The sequence below is a fragment of the Sebastes fasciatus genome, chromosome 3 (assembly GCF_043250625.1).
Source record: "Sebastes fasciatus isolate fSebFas1 chromosome 3, fSebFas1.pri, whole genome shotgun sequence".
NCBI classification, from domain to species: Eukaryota; Metazoa; Chordata; class Actinopteri; order Perciformes; family Sebastidae; genus Sebastes; species Sebastes fasciatus.
Window position 1 is genome coordinate 9712608 of NC_133797.1, and position 23162 is coordinate 9735769.

The 23162-nt window shown below is 39.5% G+C and overlaps 1 protein-coding gene across 1 annotated transcript; it reads right to left on the minus strand.

Moving 5' to 3' along the window:
* Positions 1 to 401: 401 nt before the first annotated feature.
* Positions 402 to 17530, minus strand: chrnb5a (cholinergic receptor, nicotinic, beta 5a). Its single transcript, XM_074628803.1, has 8 exons — positions 16703 to 17530; positions 10202 to 10347; positions 8459 to 8503; positions 8252 to 8361; positions 6306 to 6832; positions 5064 to 5554; positions 3404 to 3549; positions 402 to 1418 (listed from the first exon to the last, which is right to left on the minus strand). Exons 1-8 carry the CDS (start codon positions 16746 to 16748, stop codon positions 1403 to 1405), a joined length of 1527 nt encoding a protein of 508 aa, XP_074484904.1. The 5' UTR covers positions 16749 to 17530; the 3' UTR covers positions 402 to 1402.
* Positions 17531 to 23162: the final 5632 nt, after the last annotated feature.

The following is a 23162-nucleotide window of genomic DNA, read 5'->3' on the forward strand; positions in this document are numbered from 1 at the left end:
CCGGAAGACAGAGGACGGCGGATATATGGTTATGATACGTACATGAAACTCCACTCTCACTCATCACTTACTGTAGCTTCATTCCAGTTGGCCATGTATATGTGAAAATATCTGTATTAGAATGATGAGATGAGATGAAAATGAAGAATGACAAGAGCCTTCTGTGTGTGTCCTCTTGACTTTACTCATTGTCTTGCTTTCTTCACTTCCATTTCTCTTTTCGTGCACTGATTCGCTTAAGCTGAACAGCCAATCAGATGAATTTCTCTCACTGACGAGCTCCGCCACCGATTCAACATGCTGAATGTCAATGTGTCAGGGCCTTAAGTAATAAAGAGACAAGATGTGAGGAAGAAACCATGGAGAACATGTGACTGAGGGAACAGCACTGGCCAAACACATAAAATACAGAGCTTTTTATTCAACATGTAATACAGTACAGTCAGTGTCATATTTATTCTTAACACTGTGTGTGATATGATATGGAACACAAAAGAGATAAAATGGGAGATTAACCAAACATGTGAGAGAGAAAGCAAGAAGAGAATACACATTCTTCAAAATAAGACAATGCATTAAGGATTACAACAGTGCTTGGGAGGTGGATGCTGGATATGAGGCACAAAGCTCTGAAGCAGAACATGGAAAAGGACAGAGCAAGAGAGATGATGCATTAATAATTTCATGAAGAGAAAAAGTGGATAGGACAAGTTGTCCTTGCGTTGTTACAAGAAAGCTTGGTTTGAAAAAGGAGAAATTATGGTCCATTGTACTGTTCCAACAAGAACAAATGGTATAATTTCTTCTTCTTTTTGTTCACACCAGTGGTGCTGCTGAGGAGAGAAGACCTGGTGGTCTTGTAGTCGCTGTTATGTGTAATGAACCTTTGTGCCTCCATTTCACATAAGAGCTCCAACTGTTCCATCCGCAGCACAGATAGTCCAAAATGAAACAAAGACAACAAATTACAAGTATTTTTTGTGGTTTGTGGTTGTTCTTGGGAGAATAGTCCGCAACTGTCTTGTATGTTGTGTCAGAAACTGTGCACAGGCACCATCTTGGCTCCATGACAATGTCATCTTGTTAGACGTTGCACAGATTTTGAGTTATAAAAAGTAAATCAAGATTGCCATGCCTGTGATGATGGCGGAGCATGGATGGAGGCGTAGTCCATCAGAAATAGAAGCCATGCAGTTTAAAAAAAAAAAAAAAGTGTCCCAGTATGATTTTTTATTTGAGATCCACTGTTGCAAACGCAACCAATGTAGCTGGCTGCATTGATTAGGCTGGTATCAGATCCAACCAGCAAAGACCGATCAGAGCCAGACCTGTGCAGCTTCTAAGTTACAGTTAAACGAGAGATCAATATTCGTCGGTTTTTCTATCTCATGTCACAGAAATCCTAGAAATCTCCATACCTATGAAAAGAAAAACACAAAATAGTAAATAGAAAGAGAAACAAAGATATATTGTATTCTGCAAAAAGCACCCAGGAAATGTTTGAAGAGATTTTTTTAGTTAGCATGACCAGAAATAACTACTACAGGGTTGGCTATAGAGTGCTCCAGGGATGAAGTATTTTTGTAGGTCAACCAGGAAGTTAGCATTGCCCTGGTTCCCTCGACAAAAAAAACAATTGGATTTTTCCATTGATTTTTGGATTGTTGCTGAAAATAAGCTCTGTGGCAAACACACGCTTATGATACACATTTTGTTCAGCAAGATAATCTCCACAAATGAAAACCACTTCTATGATTTCTTGAAGTGTAAATGGAACCGCCAGAAGTAAAAAGCTAATGTTAGGCTATGAAGAAACTACACCACGGTCGCATGAGCGCAAGTGTACACAACGAGGCTGTAAAGGCGGACGAGTCGGCGTGATGACGTGTAGTCTCATTTAGCCACTTGTTAGCAACCGACCTTTTTTAAGACACATAAAGGCCTTCAAAATTCACGAGTGGGGTATTTATTAATGTATTTTATGTCATAGAACAAAACGTTAAAATCTCTTCAGCTTGCGTTAACCACAGACCTTATTTCAGGCGTCTAACTAAAAACCCATTGAAAAGACCCATTGATTTCCAGACGAGGGAACCGGAAGTGCTAAAATGCGAACTCATTTCCTGGTTTTAGGACTCATTCCTGTAGCACTCTATAGTTTAGACATTATCACTTCTGATTTTGCACATTGATTCTGGTTCTTATCAATTCCTGCAATTGTCAGCAAATTGTTAGAGGGTGAAAACAAACTGTAAAATGTCAAAGCAATAATCAACACTTTTTCATCTGATTTAGGCTGCCATAAACAATCATTTATCATAAATGACAAGATGTTTTATGATTCCACCATACTGTATCACAACCAAGGACCAATTAATCTGCATCAGCAATCAGGCAACAATAAAGGTTGAAAACCCGCCATTATCTCATCCACTTTGCTGGGAGTTGACCAGTGGCCAGCGGGTCTGAGTGAAGCCAATGTGGAAGTGCCTTAAACTTGCATTCTTTCTAATAGCCAGCAGGGGGCGACTCCTCTGGTTGCAAAAAGAAGTCTGATAGTATAGAAGTCTATGAGAAAATGACCCTACTTCTCACTTGATTTATTAGCTCAGTAAACATTGTAAACATGAGTTTATGGTCTCAATCTCTAGTTTCAAGTCTTCTTCAATACAGATTGATGTTCATTTAGTAAATTATGGTCCCATTTAGAGTCAAATAGACCATAAAGCGGGGTATGATTTAGGGCGTGGCTACCTTGTGATTGACAGGTTGCTACCATAGCGTTGTGCGGTCTGAGAGTTGTCAATTTTTTTGTCTTAAAAACTTTAACCCTTTCACAGTGTGTTTTCAGTTGATGAAAGGTAATTAGAACCTTTTTGGTCGCCTAAAAATGTCTACTTCAGCGTTCGGTTGTACTTAGCTCCACCTTCTCGTGTCACTTCGGGTTTCAAAAAACCAAGAGGGCGACGGCCAAATACTAAGATGGCGATGACCAAAACGCCGAACTCGAGGCTCCAAAACAGCAGTCCACAAACCAATGGGTGACGTCACGGTGACTACGTCCACTTCTTATATACAGTCTATGACTCTGACGCAGTTTAGCTCCGGTTTAGGAAGATAACGCTTTCTCTTACGGCTTCACAATTATTAAATACTTATTAAAATATTCTTAAAAACTGCTTAAATACAAAGTGACTTGGCATGCTACCAATTAAAATCAAATACAATACAAATGTTGAGCATCTTTGTGTAGAAGCATGGGGTCAAGTCATTTATCAGGTATACAGAAAACAGTATCTTTCTTTTTACATTTTTGACAATTAAATGACAATCTTTGCCAACTTACTGTAAGAGGTGTGTTGCGATGTATATTAAAGTGTGTTTCAGTGTGTATGTGACTCACTCTGTGTCATCAGCATTGGGTATGTTATAGCTCTGGAACAGCGGCTGCATGAAGAGCCCCAGAGTTCCCACCACACACACCAGGATGAAGATCCACAGGAACAGACGGTCTATCACCATGGCTACGTACTTCCAGTCTTGAATGATCTGGAACCAAACCAACCAGTTTAGACTATTACAGGTCATTGACACAGATCAAATCATGACTATAAACTATAGGCCCATGTGCGTTTAGGAACAGACCTTCAGGGAAACACCATATATTAAGTCATTGGGTAAGAAAAACATGAGTTCGGTGAGGGGTCTCTAAAGGTTTGTGTGCTCACAATCCACCTATTTTACAATTGATCGTTTGCTAGACCCTTCCCCCAAACTGTGACCATCCAATGATAGCTTAGCAACTGTACAGTAAATAGCTTCCTACCCACAGTAGTAACCTAGCATTTCTTCCAAGGTCCAAGGCTTGAAGCTTTCTCGAGAATCGCTCATCTAAACAACTTTAGTTGGATTTAGTTTGATGTAAAATATAAAAGACCCGTTACAGCAACATCAACTAGGTGTTGTTTCCCCACTGTCTGAAAGCCGGTTCTGGTTGCTGTCAGAGTTTAACGTAATGTTAGAAGCTCTGTCCTGAATGTTTAAACTGCAGCAGCCCCAGCCAACATTACCATGAGACAGCCTCATGTTTGCTAAACACATCGGTTAGTCGTAATTCTGAAATTGTCTCTTGTAATATTAAAAGAAAAAAATACGAGCAACCATGTAAGCTAAGCAGTCAGACAGGGTTATTGATATTACATTTTCCCTTATCATACGTATAATTCTAAGACTAACCACTGCAATGTAAGAACAATGCTGCTATTTTATTTCCATTGCTTCTTATTGCCTGGGACATCTAGCTTTAACCTCAATCTTTTAGAACAATATCATATGTAGCCATCAAGTGCACATTTAAGACCACTGTTATTGGGTTCTCGTTTTAATACAAGTCAGCTGGAGACCATAAAGTCAGCCGGTGACTGCGTTTTTAACCAAAACAAGGAGCTAACTCTTTTAGCTTAGCATTAGTGATCAGAAGCAGTGTTTTATTAACTACTGCTGTGTCTATGAAGCTTCTAGGACACCAAATGCATATCAGGGTATAATTTTAACTGCACTGCAGTCGAAAGGAAGAGAGGCAGCTTTAATGAAGAATTCGCCATGAGCAATTAAAACTGCAAATCTTGTTTGTAATATTTATTAAGTGTGGGAGTTTGGTGGAAGTTTAGAAGCCCAAAGCCACAAATCTGGGGTTAGTCAGTCAGTTTGTGTTTGTATGAGGGCTTTTTGAGGTTATCTGATATTTTCAGAAAGAATTCGATGGTTGACAGGTTGGGAACATGTCACAGAAGAACAAAAGCAAACACTGAATGATTTAAGACATGGCGTGTTTCGTGTCTTATCTGGCCCTGATAACCTCTTAATTTCTTGTGCAAATCTCCTTATTCCTCCCTGTTGCATCTTTGTCATCATCCATCTCCATAATCCGTTTTTAAAGTTCTTTTCTTCCCTCATTCTTCTCAATAATATATTCTGTCTTCCCTTTCTTTCATCCTTTGATCCTATCTCTTCCTGCTCATCATCACTTATTTATTCCTTTAACCATGGCTTTATCTCCTCACCCGTTCATCGTAGTCTTCTGTCTTCATGTGTTCAGCGATGTATCTCACTCCATCCACTGCCTCCTCCACATCTGCATCCCACTGAACAGCCAAAGGCTTCCGTAAGTCTGAAAACCCGCCGCCCCCATCTGGGATATCGTCCACCTTCCAGCAAAACTTGCGTGCCAAGTCTTCGTTCACGTAGAAAGAGTCGGCATCTGTTCGGACCCCACCGAGTCCGATGTTGGAATACTGCCTCTTGCCGGTGCCGCTCTGGGAATTATTTTTCCCGACGGTACCCCGGTTGGCGTACTTCCTGCGGAGTTTATCATGGACATTGGAAGAGCCTGGACGCCTCATGAAGAGGAAGGTGGGGAGGCGGACTAAGAAGAAGCGTTTGACCCAGTCGGGCATGTGGTGGGTGGATGGGGAGCGGTGATGCACATTGAGGACGCAGACCGAGGTCACAGTGGCGAAAGTGACCAGCACCATGGTGAACATCAAGTATTTACCTTAAAGAGAGAAAAGATGAGATTGAACCCATTTTCATTCACATATCTTGAGGTCAGAGATCAAGGGACCCCTTTGAAATTGACCATGCCAGTTTTCCCCCCACCAAATTTTGCCTAACTTTGGAACGTTATTTAGGGGTGATTAAGCACCCCAAAAAGCAGTCAAAATCACCACTGATAATAGCTTAACAATATTGATTTCTTTAAGCAAAATCTCACTGAAGGATATGTTTATTATGTTTGGTTCTGGTCTTAACATCTTAAACAGTGTCTTCGATAAAGAAATCAAAAAGTTACTTACTAAAATTGTATTGGAGCATAGCTGAGATCTTGAGATATTTTACATTTGTTTGGAGGTTTTTCCAATTGATTTAATTCTCATCTGACATGACTCATCTGTAATAGTAAATGGTAAATGGCCTTGCACTTATATAGCGCTTTTCTAGTCTTTCGACCACTCAAAGCGCTTTACACTACATGTCGGCATTCACCCATTCGCACACCCATTCATACACTGATGGCAAAGGCTGCCATTTCCATCAGGATCAAATCTAAATACTCATTCACACCCCGACGGCACAGCCTTCGGGACATAAATATGAATGACCTATGAGTCAAGGATACTTCCACCGACCTTTCGATTGCTGGATGACCTGATCTACCTCTGAGCCACAGTCGCCTCATCTGTAGGTAATGGTTCACACCCCTAACTACATACAGATGCACATAGACACACATAAATATGACTGACCTATGAGTGGCACTGCGAGAGAGGTGGGTGGCACTATCTTTGATATCAGCAGCAGGAACACAGTGAGTGCCAGCAGCACTGAGATACACAGCGTCATCTTCTCCCCGCAATCTGACGGCAGGTAGAACACCAGGATGGCCAGCGACGTGATCAGCACACACGGGATGATCAGGTTAATGGTGTAAAACAGCGGCTTCCTCTTGATCACAAAATCATAGGTGATATCCAGGTAGGTGATGTCATGGGGGTCTTCGTTTTTGCGCGCCGGGAGCGAGACGATGTCCCACTCTCCGCTTGGCGTGAAGTCGTCACGGCTGGCAAAGTCGCTCGTGAGGATTAGATCCACTTCTGTGTAGTCGTAGGTCCAGGAGCGGAACTTGAGGGTGCAGTTCTGTTGGTCGAAGGGGAAGTTCTGCACCTCGATGGCGCAGGCCGACTTGTAGATGGCCGGGGGAAGCCAGAAGATGTCTCCTGTGTTGGAGACCACAGCATTGCAATAGAAGGAAACCTCGTACACGCCATCAGCACTGTGAGAGGTTGTGGGTGAGATGGAACATTAGAAAGAAGATGGATTGCAATTAAGACATATTTGAAGGCAGCTAACTTTTGAGGAAGCACTGTAGATTTTTTTTTTCCCTTCACTGTAATGATAATAATCAGACAAACCCAAACTCTCTCCCATGATTGTCTGAAGTCATATTAAAAGCAGACATTGATTAAGCACTCACTAATCCCCTTCACCTCAGCAAAAAACAGGGCTTGGAAGAGAGCAAATGCATAACATTTTAATTACAAAATCCCCATAGAAAAACCTGCTTATTTTAGCATCAGATTTTCTGCTTGTAACACCCTGTTGGAAAACCTCTTATTACTGTAAAATGATCATTGTAACTCCATTAATTCCATACTGTAATCCGCTAATATCCACACACACATACAAACAGGCTGTACATGTAGTTGCATTCTTTCATTACACCAGTGGTTCTCAAACTTTTCCTGTCATTCCCCCCTTTGGAGGAATAAAAAAAAGTAGTAAAATAATAATCTATTTCTTCAGATGACATTAATTATATACAGCCCAGTCGCACAGCAGTTCATGAAATAGTCACGAAACTTAATGTATTGACTTGTGTACATAGACATGAATTTAAATTATTTTTTTCGTGATGACTTGTAATCGTGAACCGGGCAATATAGAGAGCGGCGAACGCCGAGTAGGGAGGAGTTCAGGGTGGATGGAAAAAACACAGGACGCTCATACAGGAGACTGGTGTTTGTGTCCCGTGTGAATCCACAAGTCAAAGTTGATTTATTTGTCACGTAACGTCCGTACTTAAGTTACAGCACAACTGGAGTTATTTTAACCCAAAACTCGATTTTTTCCTAAACCTAAATAAGTAGTTTGATGCCTAAGCAAATCAATCTATTCCTAAACCTAACCAAGTCGTTTTATTTAAGTGAGTCACGTGTTGCTGGACATTTGTAGGAAAACGCACAAAAACTATGTTGTTGAAAGTCATTCTGAGCGTCATGAAAAAAATAGGGAAATTTGTGTCTATGTACAAGAATCAAATCGATAAAATTTCGTGACTATTTCATGAACTGCCGTGAGACTGTGTTGCTATATATATATATATATATATATAGTACTTTGTTTATTGACGTGACTGGGATGTAATGTTTCTAAAGGTCTTCTTAATTTGTTGGGTCTCGTACTGTCAGCTGCCATACACACTGGTCTGTCCTCATCTCCCACTGCCTTCATTATTATCTACAGTATATTTATATAAATGTAATTTATGGTGCTGTTGGATTGCTGCTAAACCGCCCCGTTACAGGTGCGTGCGGGAGAGTAACGGTGAAACTGTTGTTTTTGAAAGGCTGAACCTAAATCAAATATGGACAAATTGGTCTTCTCTTTGGTGGGATGACATGCACATACTTACTTGTTGTAGAGCACTATATCAGGAAGCCAGATGTGTTTGGATGGTATTCGTAGTTTCTTAATGCCTTCGTACTTCTCTGGGTCCCATCTCAGCCTGTAATCATTCCACTCCTGCATAGAGAGAGAGTTTATAAACTCCCTTACTGACAAACACATACTGTATTTAACACTGTACGTGCACTGGGCAGTTAGAAATACTGTACTGTACCTGAAACAGCCACAAGTTGGTCGTCATTATCTGTTCCCTCTCATTCTATAAGAAAACAATAGTCAGCTTGTCATACAACGAGTATTATTTCCATAACATTTCACCTTACTTATAAATGGTTGAATTATTATAATGCTGTCTACTGGCAGTGGGTTTAGCACAACACACTAAATGTCAAATCCAAATATCAAAGCAGACCTTAAGGGAGTGGACGCAATAGCATAAACACACAAGCAAAATAGCATCCCTTCCAACACCTTCACAAATGTCACAAAGGTAGACTTCATACAGAGCTGAAATGTATTTTATCAAGCATAAGTTTCAGTGTACACCCTGAGTAAATATGTGCGGTCAAACGTTCAGAGATTAGAACACATTATAAATTGTCAAATTTACATTAATTACAGATGTTAAATATGCATGATTGGTCCAGTGACTACCTGCTGACAGAGCTAACAGTGTTAACGTGGGGGGGAAACCGGAGGGTGGGTGCTACGCTCCCACCACGGTACCGTCTGTCAGGATGGCGTTATCAGTTGTAACCATCGTATGAGAGCAGTGCAGAGCGGCAGCCATGAGCTAGCCAGTGGGACGCGCTCACATGCACGAACATGCACTAAAAGCATCCATGGCTGTCCCGGCTATGTAAACGAAGCAAGGAGAAGCTTGGATTACAACCCATACAGAGGGAGAGCGATTTCATTCTCTGCTTAGGTAGACATTATTCCTCTATATCTTTACATAGCAAATAGTTGTTTGATGCTATATTAATGTTCTGGATATCGTATGGAGCACCTTTAATGAGGACCATGACACTACATTTTTAAGTATAAAACGTTACTACATGTTACAAGCAGTTGGCTACCTCCAGGTTTGAGAGGTGAAGCCAATACCTTAGTGCCTTAAACTTACATTCTGTCTAATAGCCAGCAGGGGGCGACTCCTCTGGTTGCAAAAAGAAGTCTGACAGTATAGAAGTCTATCAGAAAATGACCCTACTTCTCACTTGATTTATTACCTCAGTAAACATTGTAAACATGAGTTTATGGTCTCAATCGCTAGTTTCAAGTCTTCTTCAATACAGCATGATGTTCATTTAGTAAATTATGGTCCCATTTAGAGTCAAATAGACCATAAAGCAGGGGATGCTTTAGGGCGTGGCTACCTTCTGATTGACAGGTTGCTACCACGGCATTGTCCAGTCTGGGAGTTGTCCATTTTTTTGTCTTAAAAACTTTAACCCTTTCACAGTGTGTTTTCAGTTGATAAAAGGTAATTAGAACCTTTTTGGTCACCTAAAAATGTCTAATTCAGCGCATGGTTGTACTTAGCTCCGCCCTCTCGTGTCACTTCTGGTTGCAAAAAACCAAGAGGGCGACAGCCAAATACCAAGATGGCGACGACCAAAACGCCGAACTCGAGGCTCCAAAACAGCAGTCCACAAACCAATGGGTGACGTCACGGTGACTACGTCCACTTCTTATATACAGTCTATGACTCTGACGCAGTTTAGCTCCAGTTTAGGAAGATAACCCCTTCTCTTACGGCTTCACAATTATTAAATACTTCTTAAAATATTCTTGAAAACTGCTTAAATACAAAGTGACTTAGCATGTTACCAGTTAAAATCAAATACAATTCAAATGTTGAGCATCTTTGTGTAGAAGTATGGGGTCAAGTCATTTATCAGGTATACAGAAAACAGTATCTTTCTTTTACATTTTTGTATTTAAACATACTTACTACACTGATGAGCTGTGACAGAGACACCTGTATGGAGATGGTGACCTGTTGGCTCTTGTTGACAGCTGGTCTGATCAGTTTGTTGTAGCGCTCTGGACCCAACAGGTAGTTCACCAGCCGCTCTTCTGCATTCTCTGCCCTGCTGCCTACACACCAGGAAAACATTTTATTTTTGAAGTGCTTTAAAACCATTTCAAATCAGCAATACAGGTACACTTTCATGTACCTTTACTGCTCTGTATTTGTTTAGGGGAGCATGTTTCCCTTTCATTGTAACATTTAATACAAAAATGTCACATTTATGACAAAGTATGTCAAACAAAATGTGTACATGTGTGTTGCAGTTCCTAGCGTGATGTCCTCTCTATCACAGTATGTCTTCAGTCCAGTGCCACCATGAATGATGAACAATAAACAAGTTGGCTGTAAATAAAGTAAATTTACCAAAGGGCATTAACGTGTTCTCTTTAAAATGTGAGTGTGTGAGACTGCAAGACGCACATCTCACACTTTACTGCAGGGTTTTAGAGCAAAAGAACAAACAAAAATCCAGTCATGCATCCGTCCCTGTGAGAGGAACCCTGAAGCTTTGTGTTTCCTCAGCCCTAAATTATTGGTTACGTAAAAGTGATCGTATGAATAAGTCAGAAGCACAATGTTTTTTTACCCACTCTTCCACAGCCATTATGTCTATATTGTCAAACAAACTGACAACAGTGCAGAGAGCATTTAATATCTGGAATGCTTCACCCCCTCTGTGCCACATGAATTGTCTGTTTTTGTAAGATTACATGAAGGGAAGGCTGAATGAGCATGGGTGTTCTCCTTTTTACAACAGCACCCTGCTGCTTCAAGTTTCCATGTCACTGTGAACACCAGAGTTTTCAGCTACTTGAAAGCAAGAGAGGCAAGGGAATCTATTAGAACTTAATGGAACTTCACTTTACAGTTAAATTTAACTTCAGAGAATAAATGACTTGCCATAAAGTAAGAACCTCAGTAGTCTATTTGTGTAATTCGCACATCAATATATTTTTTTCAACTGTTGTTTTTGTCATGAATACTTTGACACAGAATGCAAACATTATGCGGCCAAAAAGAGGCGATATTTAGCCGTTTTCTATGCTCTCGCCAAAGCAACCAGACTCCATTGAAAAAAACAGTAATCTTACCTCACAGGACATAGGAGTTGTTGGTCTACCGCTGCCTCGATCAGTTAGTTTGTTTGTTTAGCAACCCCCATGTTCTATGAGGTTAAAAATACAGATTTTTTTCAATGGAGTCTTGTGGCTTTGGGGAGAGCATAGATCGATGTAACACCTTCAGTTCCAGGTCAGAAAGGGCTGTCTGACGGCAAGGTAAACAAGTGACAATATTCTAAATATAGTGTACACTTAAACCGATATGGAATTTTTTTAGGTGAGCCTTTCTTTTAGGTGGCTAAAATATGTTTTGCTGCCGGCCCTTTGACTTTATATTTTGTGGTTATGGCTGATACTGAGGCTGGCAAAAGAAAAAGAAAAGAATTGAACAAAAAAAAGCTAAAAGAGATAGTGATAAAGCATGGGCGAAAACAAGAGTCAACCTTGGTCAGTCATACAACAGATGGAGTGAATTGCTGGACTTGAAAGGATTCAAAACCAAACCTGAACTGGCCTTCTTCCTCCTCTTATCCCTTCATATCTTATATATGAGACGTGGTTGTACATCAATATATGCTGGTGGCTAAAACAAAGTTTACTTTGTTTCACCATCGTCATATTACAGTTATCAATCTTACATAGCCACAAATAGATACACTACCTCATCGCTTGCATCCTACAGCTGTTTAAAAAAGAAACATGGTATTAAAAATAAGTTGCATCTTTCTTTCACTCGCTTCTAAATCAATTGCAAGCGCTAGCCAGATCAAGATCTTTACGACATGAGGCGGTGGTGCTCATGGAAACACTACCGCCTTTGTCCACAAGGGTCGCCAAAATCAACACAAAATGAAAGTTTGTTGTAGTTGCTTAAAAGGAAGTGCTCGACATTTTGAGAAATACGCTTATTTGCTTCATTGCTGAGCGTTAGATGAGAAGATAAATACTGTCTGTATGGTAAATATGTAGCAGGACCCAACAGCAGCTTAGCTTAGCATAAAGACTGGAAACAGAAGAACAGTTAGCCTGGCTCTATCTGAAGGTAACAAAATCCACCTACCATACCTCTAACGCTAACAGATTACCACGATATACAGTATCTTGTTTGTTTAACTTATTAGTATAAATGAAAATTTGCTGGTTTTGGGGGATAATATGACTATTTCTTGGCCAGGAGCAGTAAATTCCTGGAGTCTGCATGTCGCCTGGCAGCTGGTCCCAGCTAACTTTTTGAGATTTATTGGACCACATACTTTTTTAATGTATGCATGAGTAATTCCAGCTGAGGTAATAGCTATTACTTTTACGAGTATTCAACCAATTGAGCATTGCACTCCTATAATATTATCCAACTCACGACGGACAGTAAAAAAAAGTATCAAAGTTGATGCAGCAGAACCAGAGACATCGCTTTTACTATCTCTTTTATTCCATGCATTCTTCTTAATCACAATGCAACTTGACCACCTGCAGGTCAGTTCAGTCATAAACCGCAGAGGGCTAGACCTACAAACGCAAAAATCTGTCAATGAGTGACTGAGTGAATGAATGAGTGTTTGACTGAGTGATGAAGTTACACGATTGGTCAGCCGAGTGTTCGATTTTCCTGTTGGCTGTTACTCTTTCAAAATGAAAAGGCGGGAAACAGTCCTTTATGCAAATGAGCCTGTCCAGCGTGACGCATCCGTCTCACGAAACTTGGACCAAGCTGTCAAACTAGGTGATCTAGTTCTAAAATGAAATGAGATTCAACAGTGGCATGGCCTATTTCTCACTTAAAATGTTTTCAGAAGTAGATTTTGGTGGATTATTTAGACGGAATTACAGAAGGTTTACGAGCAGGCCTCCAAGTTGTTTCCTGTTTGAAACGGCAAGCAGAAAACCAGCGACCAATCAGGTGCATTCAACGATACGGTACGTCACCGCTTGAATGGCCAGTTAAGTGGAGCAGCGCGTCCCCTAGTGTCCTCGCCGGACCTGGTGGACATGTACCGCTGGATTTAACATTATAGACATGACCACTGACTATTTGTGTAACAATTTAGACACAAATTCACAGACTGACCGTACACGGTCCAAACATATACTCGGTTTTGAACAAGTCTTGTTTCAAACTTGCAGTCTTCGGACCCGACCGACGCTGAACTCAAGTGACACATCTTGCAATTTATCAGATTTCACACAGCTCCCTCTGGAGCCACAAAAGGGTTAATAGACCTTCCCAAGACCTGTAAACAGACTTCGATATATAAAATTGATGGAATTGTTTATTATATTGGGACTGATGTGTTTTTTAATCTCTATATATTTCATGATAGCTTCGGTTAAAACACAGATGTTGTGACTACGGAATGGTGCCAAACATCATTGCCTAGCACAAGGCCTGGTCAAGTCTTCAGGCCTTCAGGGAAATACAAACACTTACAACAACATGGCGGAAGACACAGCAAAGTGCTATGTGCCTACTTGGTGTATTACATCGTTTAAATAATTCAAACCTAGATTTCAGGGTATCTTTGCCTTGATGGATTTTACAGAATAATGCCTGATTATGTTGCCTGTCATACCTGATCTTTGTTAGAGTCCACTTGTTTTTGTAGAGCAGATACGACCATTGATGGCTCAGATTTTTTTTCCCGTCTCGTTAATTTTGTCCTATGGAAACATAAGTCCAGCCTACGAGCTAAATCTAAAGCCGAGTTTACGAGCTAATACAGAAAAAGATGCAGAAGTTAAAACTCCATAGAAGAAAACCTGAATCAAGGTCAGGTTACTAAAAGGAAGCTATTCTTCAAGGACAGTGGTGGAGACATCAAAGTGTTCTGCATAAAAGACAGGAGATGGTGCTTTCTTGGCGGTTGGTATAAAATAGCCTTCTGTAAATTATTCAGAGCCCATCTGCTTTTACTTACAAGAATTTTAAAAATACTACACACAGTTTTTAGACCCCGTCTGTGAGGCAAAAGTTGCTGCTTTTGATCAAAAAACTTTGTTGTCAAAGAAATACCACAACCTCCTCTTTTGGGATACACAGGGGTCCTCTGAGTCTGTGTCTCTTTCTTTAGTATAAACAACAATGTAAATCAGATGTCACAGATTAATACAAATATAGGTAAGACAGGTTGAATAAGATCATTTCTACAATGCTTTCCAAGGCAACATGAACAATTATTGAAAACGGTGTATGTTGTTATACCATTTACAGGAATAATATGATAAAAAACAACAACAACAATAAGCACAGGGTGCGGCTAAGCTACACTCAGTGATGTGCCTACTTTCAAGGACACTGAGGTCATGTCACGATGGGTTATTTCATGTTGACTGTGATATCCTTTGGCACGTTCAAATGTGGCTGTTTCTGTTAAGAAATGAAGTCAATGTAATGTCACTTCAATAAAAGAATGTGATTTAGTGGTTTTCCACCACAATGATATTCCTGGCATGTGGAGAGGAGTTTAAATAGCATCTAGCATCTAAGGATTTTGTATTTACTTTTTTTGCAGTGTGGTTATTTGTTATATATTGCACGTGTTAATGCAAATATTTGTACGTATTTCATATTTCTTATATTCTCATTTCTTATTTATAATTGTATTACTTATTTATATTTCTTTACATATGTTGTGTTTATACTATAGCATAATGTACAATGTTGTAGTATTATATATGTTACATACTCCTTTATTTCTATTTTTCTTACATTTCTTTATGTTTATATAAGGGCAACTGCAACGCAACTGAAATAGCATTTAACCATCACACAGAGATATAAATGGTCAAATGAATAATTGAATGAAAAAAAAAAGAGAAAGACAAGGTCACTGCCTTTTATGCTACCTAGAGACAAATTGTCTAAGAATGGCCCACACTAGCTACACTGATAGACAATGACAAGATGTCTCTTTGGTAGCGCTATAGAGAAGGAGGTTAGCACTGCTTGTATAAAGGAATATTTCCAGTAGGCTACACTGAAGCCCCACCTGTTTATTTAAAGTGACACATATTACAGCAGTTAGTGCTGTAAAAATTTAACGAGTAATGACGTATACATGCCAAAAAATGCAGCAATTCATTCAGTCTACCTGCTTGAAGATTTCTCACAGAAAGATTTAATGAACCACTGACAGCAAAGACATGTGGAATATTGCTCAGAATTTGATTAAAAGTCAATATCCAATTAATGCCACCTTTAACCCATTTGTGCCCACAACTGACATTTTTAGTGTGTTTTCTGGGCTTGCCTAAGCACAAATATGAAGAAATGTTCATACCGTTTGGTTGAAAAGTGAGTTTTTCTTATCATACTATATTTAGTCTTTGGGTTCATGACGCTACTGTTATTGGAATAGACTCCATTATATTTTAGGAAAAAACAGTAGTCAAATGTGCCCAAAGACTAGATACTGTATAGTATGATAAGAAAATGACTGTATCTCAGAAACTACAAGGAGCACCATCAAGTATTTGTTATCTATGAACTCATAACAAGTTGAATATCAATGATATGCACACATAGGCAATGTAAAAAAAGTCATATGGAAAACATTTAATAAACACAATGTTGGCATTTTTCCTTATTTTTCAAAAATCCTAATTTTGACTGTTAATAAAATGTGATTTTTCACATGATATAAAACAAATGTCAAAGTTGTACTGTTAGATATACTTGCTCAAAGTATGTCCATTCTAAATGTCAAAAATGTTGACCAATCAGAACAAACGTTGTGGCATTTTTCCTTATTATATTACCTAAAGATTCAAGATTCAAGAATTGTATTTGCCATTTGCACCTAATGAGTATATAAGTACATTGGAATTCTGAGCAGTTCACACAGTCAGCTTTAAGAAAAGAAAAAAGGTAGAAAAGGCACAAAATAGGTAGCACATTCAACTCAACACAATAAATAAATAAATTATTAAAACATAAAACGCCCTCAGTCTAGTCAATAAATAAACTAAACCACCCTCTGCAAAGGGAACCCCCAGAATACAAATATACAGTATATATGACAAAGACTTATAATCTTTGAGCACAAATAGGGTTAATGTGAACTGTGCATGATCACACAGGACACTACATGTATTCATCTATGGGTGAGTTATCTCTTCTGCAGCTCACTTAGACCGAATTAACTCAACTTCCTCTCTCTCTCTCTGTGTGTGTGTGTGTGCGTGTGTGGAGGGGGAGGGAGAGAGAGAGAGAGAGAGAGAGAGAGACTGTTCATTTGTAATCATCTTTTTGACAGATTTTTGCATGATGTCTTAGTCACAGCGCAGAAAACGCCATTACTGTACCCTTAAATACAACACACATCAATACTTTAGTCAAATGTATAAAGAATATGGAAGAACTCACTTGTGAGAGAGAGAATGAAGAGCAGGAGGACGCTGTTGGCAGTCATCTCCTCTCTGCTTACCCCGGACAAACTTGCTGCTTTTGTTATATTTTCCTCCAGAAAAAAAGAAGTACCTTGAATGTTAATAGTGTATTCTGTCGTGATACAATTTCAGCCTTCTTTGTTACAACTCCCTTCGCTTCTCTTCGCTTCTCTTCTCTGCGCTGGTTTGACGCGCACCTGGTCCAGTTGGTTGGTCGCCTTGTTGCCGGAATATTCAGCAGCGAAAAAAATATACGAAAGAAGAAAATTCTCTAATATAATAAACAGGTTATTTGTAGAAAACGTTTATTTGTCGAAGTCAACATGTTGGTATTTTATTTGTATAGCCGAGTACTAGAGGAGCTGGGCTGCCCATCAGCCACAAACCAGCCACGGTGATCCAGATCCAGCAGTCCAAATGAGTGCAAGGTTGTTGTTGTCGTCCCAAAAAACAAATCCTCATTTAACTTCTCCTTCTGTTGGATTAAACCTCCACCTGCGTTAAGTTCGCTCTCCTCTGACGCAGCGCAGACAAGTTCCAGTTCGTAAAGATATTGGCTGCAGTTGCAGAAAGTGGAGAGGGCGCACTGACGAGACGCGTCTTGTGCGTTTGCTACCTTAGGGGTGATTACTCGCAGTTAAAGTCCATGAAGAGGGAAGGGACGATGTTCCATGAAAGTCCGTGTTGCCCGGAGGTGAAGCCAGGAGGAGTAGCGAGAGGAGAGAGGAGAGAGGTGTGTGTGAGCCTTGAGCTTCGGACCGGAGTGGAAAAGATCCGCGTCACGGCTTGAACTGATGTTCAGTTCAGCTGCCAGTCTGCTCTGGATGGCCTCTGTTTCTGCCAGTGGTGCTTTGATAGCCTACTTTACTTTTCGTGACACTAAGCGAACCCAAATTTGAACAATACAGAGAAGAAAGAGAGCTGATTGTTTAGACACAAGTTCACTCAAAATGAGCCGAGTTTGAAGATAGAAGCATGAGTGCCAACGGTGAACACATTTTATAATGAGAGAGGGAATAAGGGACCTCTGTCCGTTGCTCTGTGGGAAATAAGCACTGAAAATGGAATTAAAAAAAGAAGCGCAAAATACAACATGTAATAAAAAACTGGTGCTGCAAAAAGTCAGAGTTTTTTTTATTTAGGCTATACCTAAGTTTTATATGCAGTGAAATGTATTCAATAGCCTATGTGCATATGCATGTATATGTAATGTTTAGGGCTGTCAATCGATTCAAATATTTAATTGCGATTAATCGTATGATTGTCCATAATCACGATTAATAAAAAATGAATCTTACATTTTTTATCTGCTCAAAATGTACCTTAAAGGGAGATGTGTCAAGAATTTAATACTCTTCTCAACATGGGAGTGGGCAAATATACTTGCTTTATGCAAATGTATGTATATATTTATTATTGGAAATCAATTTACAACACAAAACAATGACAAATATTGTCCAGAAACCCTCACAGGTACTACATTTAACATAAAAAAATATGCTCAAATCATAACATGGCAAACTCAAGCCCAACAGACAACAACAGCTGTCAGTGTGTCAGTGTGCTGACTGGACTATGACTTGCCCCAAACTGCATGTGATCATCATAACATGGGCATGTCTGTAAAGGGGAGACTCGTGGCCTAAAAACAAATTTGCGTTAACGCATTACAGCACTAGTAATATTACTTTCACTAACTTTTGATTTACATTATCATATGAAATTGTATTATTGGTTTTTTTATGGACCCTAGGAAGTGTCGCTGTTGCACTGGTAACATCAAATTGGGATCCTAATAAAAAAACAAATCTGGTTGATCCCCATAACAGCATCACACGCTGCCAAAGTGTCACTGAACACGATATTCCACACAAGCAGCCACTGATCCACAGTTTGATTGCATCTGAAAAAATAAGAATCTTTATCCTCAAATAATGAATAATAATTTGGGTCTAATACGTTTTTTCCCCACACGAAAAATTAAATGACAATTAGAATTTCATAAAATCACATCTATTCCTTCTCCCTCACTGAAAATCCATATGAGTATGGAAATATTGTTCATTTCAATACTGCTGGAGACAATCTGTCTCCTTCATTGAAAAGTCCATTCTCGGTAGATGTGTATTGGAGGTTATTCAAGTTTCCACATCACATTGTGTAAGTTGCATACTGGGCCACGCTTGTCTACATATGTCTTTCACTGAGATTTAGGGTGAACACACGGAAACTTTCCCCCTTTAGCAGATGAAGGTGAAAACAACCTTAGCGTCAAACTCTGCACATCATCCTGCCATTGAGAGAAAATTTACTCACAAACTTATTGTATGGGTTCTATTAACCCCCTGAGACCTGCCGACTTCACTGTCTTTCAGAGGTTGTGGCAGCTACTGATAGCATGTGAAACTAGAAAACCTAAAGAATCCATTGCTACCAATCAGGTCATGTTAGCTTGTCGGGAAGGCGTCTCTTTGGGCGAGGAAAAACTGGCATGGCCATTTTCACAGGTGTCCCTTGACCTCTGACCTTCAGATAAGTGAATGAAAATGGGTTCTATGGGTACCCACGAGTCCCCCATTTACAGACATGCCAACTTTATGATAATCACATGCAGTTTGGGGTAAAACAAAATGCAGTTTTTTGAACACAGTACAGATGTGTTATTTTTACCTATTCTAAAAATGGTGTATTTAAATATTTCTGCATACTGGGGGGGGGGGGAGTCCCTAAACAGTCTTGGAATTACATAACTTGTGTATGACTTTAAAGCTGAGACTCCTGTGGATCCAATGAGCCCAATTGTGTTAATGTGTTATGATGTTAGTCCCCATAGTAGACATTTCATATGGTGAGACCATTATTTTTAAACTTGACCTCACTGTATAAAATGACCTGTGGTGACCTCTAGGATAATCACAGCCTCATGAAACTTTGCAACCACAAACTAAAGACTTAGGGCATTCAGAGGATGGATGGCTTTCCTAGCTATATAGACAATAAGGGTGTTTCTGAGCAGTTTCTTGAACGGAAGTGCTCGCCATCCAATCGCCGAAAAATGCAATTCTTACAGAAATCTCAAAATATCAAATGTTTTTGATATTATATCACATATTTTTCTTTTGTGTTCCTCAAAGTCTTGGTGTCTTAATGTGGTATTTTGGAGGGATTATTGTTGATTTTTATCAATTCTCAAGTGGTAAAAAATTGTTAAATTTAGCACCGAATCTGTGTAACAAAAGGTATCAACCCAAAAATTGCTGCATTAACTTATGAGTCATAATAGAGCATGGGGATGACCATCATATACGTCTATCAAAATGTTCTAAGCCCTTATACACTTTCACAATATATTTTAATTAATTAATTCTTGTTTATTTCTGATTTATGACTAGAACAACTTGACACATCGTGCTGCATCTACATCTCCAATTAATCCTCAGGTTCCCAGCTTTCAGATGATGTAAACTGTTGACCTGCTATCTCCCCCTAAAGACCCCCTGTCCCTCCGTAAAAGAACAACAATGGGTCTATTGTGGGTTCTAGAGGGTTAAAAGACACTCCTCTATAGAGGAGCTAATGTCTCCAGTTCATCTTACTATCCTACATCATCTACAATCAGATACAGAGCGCTCAGTTATATTGCATACGTGTGTGGGCTTGCCTTTATAGTCACGCCAAGAGTATTTTTAACAGTTGGATCGGCTTGCACATGGCTATGATTTGCCATCACGCTAAGAGGAGAGTCATGTCGCAGGCCACTCTGCTGCACAAGTCACAGTGAAAAGAGAGAAAGGTTTGGGTGTGAAAGCAATAACGAGGAGAAGACATGAACAGGCCGCACCGTTTTTAGATATTTCTGCGTGTCGCTCATGAATAACACATTGCAGATTCAGCGGCTTACAGTCGCAAAGATGGATTCCTCTTGGCCAGGGGGATCCAGAGGTTTGGCCTTTGTTTCGTTTTTTTAGATTCAATAAAACATACAATGCACAAGCAGGATATGTAAAAAAAAAAATCCCTAATGCCTAAAACTGAAAAAAATTATATAAAAACAAAGACAGACGAGTGATTCACACATTTACATTATTTACGGCTTTAGCATGTGCATAAATCCCTCACAGTCCAGGCCATATAACTAACACATTACTCCTTTACACGGCCCAGTGGACTTTCAATCCGCCATAATGGTAGTGTGTGTCTGCTTCAGTCAAGTAAAACTGGCACGAGGGCGCCACAGCTTAGGGCAATTCCCAACACCCTCCCTCCCTAACTCCACTGCTCCATCACTACCTTTCTCTCTCACACAGGCTGCTAAATAACAGGCGCAAGATGATACCTGACACATTTATATATTTATAGTCAGGACACAGTGTTTGCTGGGACCAATATATCAACTTATTACACAGAGGAGGAGTTACTGTTAGAGCTCTATGCTTGTTGGTTTTTAATCTTTATTTATCCAGATAAGGGCTGCTGAGTGGGCATGTTGGAAAGATTGCTGAGCTTGCAACAAACAACCTCCCTTCCCATTCATAAACACACTCCAGTCGCACACACTCACACATGGGTCAGTGTGCTAATGTTAGCCAATGAACGGCTCATTGTCCCAGAAAATAGTAATAATCAACTCTCAAAAAAGCATCCTAAAAATCCTTCTAATACAGAGATCTAGAGTAAAAAAAAACTAAAAAAACTAGCTACTCTGACTAAACGCAGGAAGAGAAACCCATCTCTACCCTTGTCTATTAAACAGAACATCAGTAAATTAATCTAGTCCCTTTAGTCTGTCCCTTAAAGGGGCACTTCAGCATTTAGCATCACACTTCCTCAAAATTGTGGGACGAGCCAGAGACAGATTTCTTTTTCAAATTGTCAAAATTGAGGCAGCAGAGGTTGACATATCCTGATTTTTAATCCCTAGTATGGGGTCATGTATAGAAGGGAGCCCAAAAATTGCGAAATTTGATCTGAGTTCTGCCAAAACTTGCAAAACCTCTTGCGAGACTCGCTGCCCAATGACCTATCCTAACCTAACTATCAGCTAGAGTGAAGATCCTGGTATCATATGAAACTAGAAAATCTAAGGAATCCATTGATACCAACCATGTCATACTAACTTGTGACTACTGTCGCGAAGGAGGCTAAATAACACTCCAAACTTGCGCAAAATGTTGGCGAGGAAAAACTATCATGGCCATTTTCAAAGGGATCCCTTGACCTCTAACCTCAAGATATGTGAATGTAAATGGGTTCTATGGGTACCCACGAGTCTCCCCTTTACAGACATGCCCACTTTATGATAATCACATGCAGTTTGGGGCAAGTCATAGTCAAGTCAGCACACTGACACACTGACAGCTGTTGTTCATTTCAACAGAACTGCAACGGAAATGCGTTGCTAGGCAACAGTTTGGGTTAATGTTTACTTCCTGTCAGCTGATGTCATTCACATAAACACTGCAACCGGAAATAAACTGGAACACATTTAGAATGTTTACCTAAAACTGCAAAATGGTCTAAATATTGTATATTTGTGACACCACAAATGGACAGAAATGTTTCAAAGGCCGTTTCTGAATACAGGCTGTGTGTATTTCTCCGTGGATTGAGCGTTTCAATATATGTGTTTTATATTATAAACCGGCTGCGTTAAAATATATAAAACATAAAAATCTCTGGTCAAAACACACGTCAATAAATCCTTTACAAAATGTTTTTGTTGTCATGTCTATGTGTATCATATATCGTTATTAATCTGATGTCAAGTCAATTTGAGACCTGTTTATACTTTCATACAGCCTGTAAGTGAAATATACAGTCTGAGTTGTTTACACCCAGCTGGAACGCAGGAGATAGCTTTCTTCTTGCAAACTGGGATCCGCTCTGATTAACTTGTGATACAGCATCTGTAGGCTATCTACCATCGATCGTATTTTATATTAAAGAACACAGACATTTATCTCACTCATCACAACGATAATCTACACTGTGCAGCACACATTTATCCAGATTAGACATGACTGTAAACTTTCGTTTTGCAACTACAGAAATTGAATAATTACGCACATTGTCATTTGAAACATTGCAATTCGAACAGTTTGCTGAAATATTAATTTTGCTCGTCCTGCACCATGTTGTTGGGTAGGCCTATGCTTGTTTTCTTAACGAGTGCCTATGACTGTCTTGGAGCTATATCAAATGCATGATTCATAATTTATATTCAATGTTATTCGATAGCCTAATTATTTACAAGTAATATTCATACTGGTTTGAAAAATTATTTGATAGTATTTCCCATCTTTACTGAGCAAAGGTCTGTTCCATAGAGGTCGAGTTCAGTGACTGCAGCGAATTAAAGCTTGTGCTATTAATTGCAGTTTTACGATAAATACCTTGTAGCTACAGGTGTTGTAGGACACTATCAATATGGAACACAT

What these genes read in the sequence shown, in the direction of transcription:
- chrnb5a (XM_074628803.1), bottom strand. Translation starts at nt 16,748, where the DNA reads ATGACTGCCAACAGCGTCCTCCTGCTCTTCATTCTCTCTCTCACAA. An exon ending in TGTCACAGCTCATCAGTGTA is followed by an intron (nt 8,504 to 10,201) that starts GTAAGTATGTTT and finishes GTTTTCTTATAG; the next exon opens with AATGAGAGGGAACAGATAAT. An exon ending in CCAACTTGTGGCTGTTTCAG is followed by an intron (nt 8,362 to 8,458) that starts GTACAGTACAGT and finishes CTCTCTATGCAG; the next exon opens with GAGTGGAATGATTACAGGCT.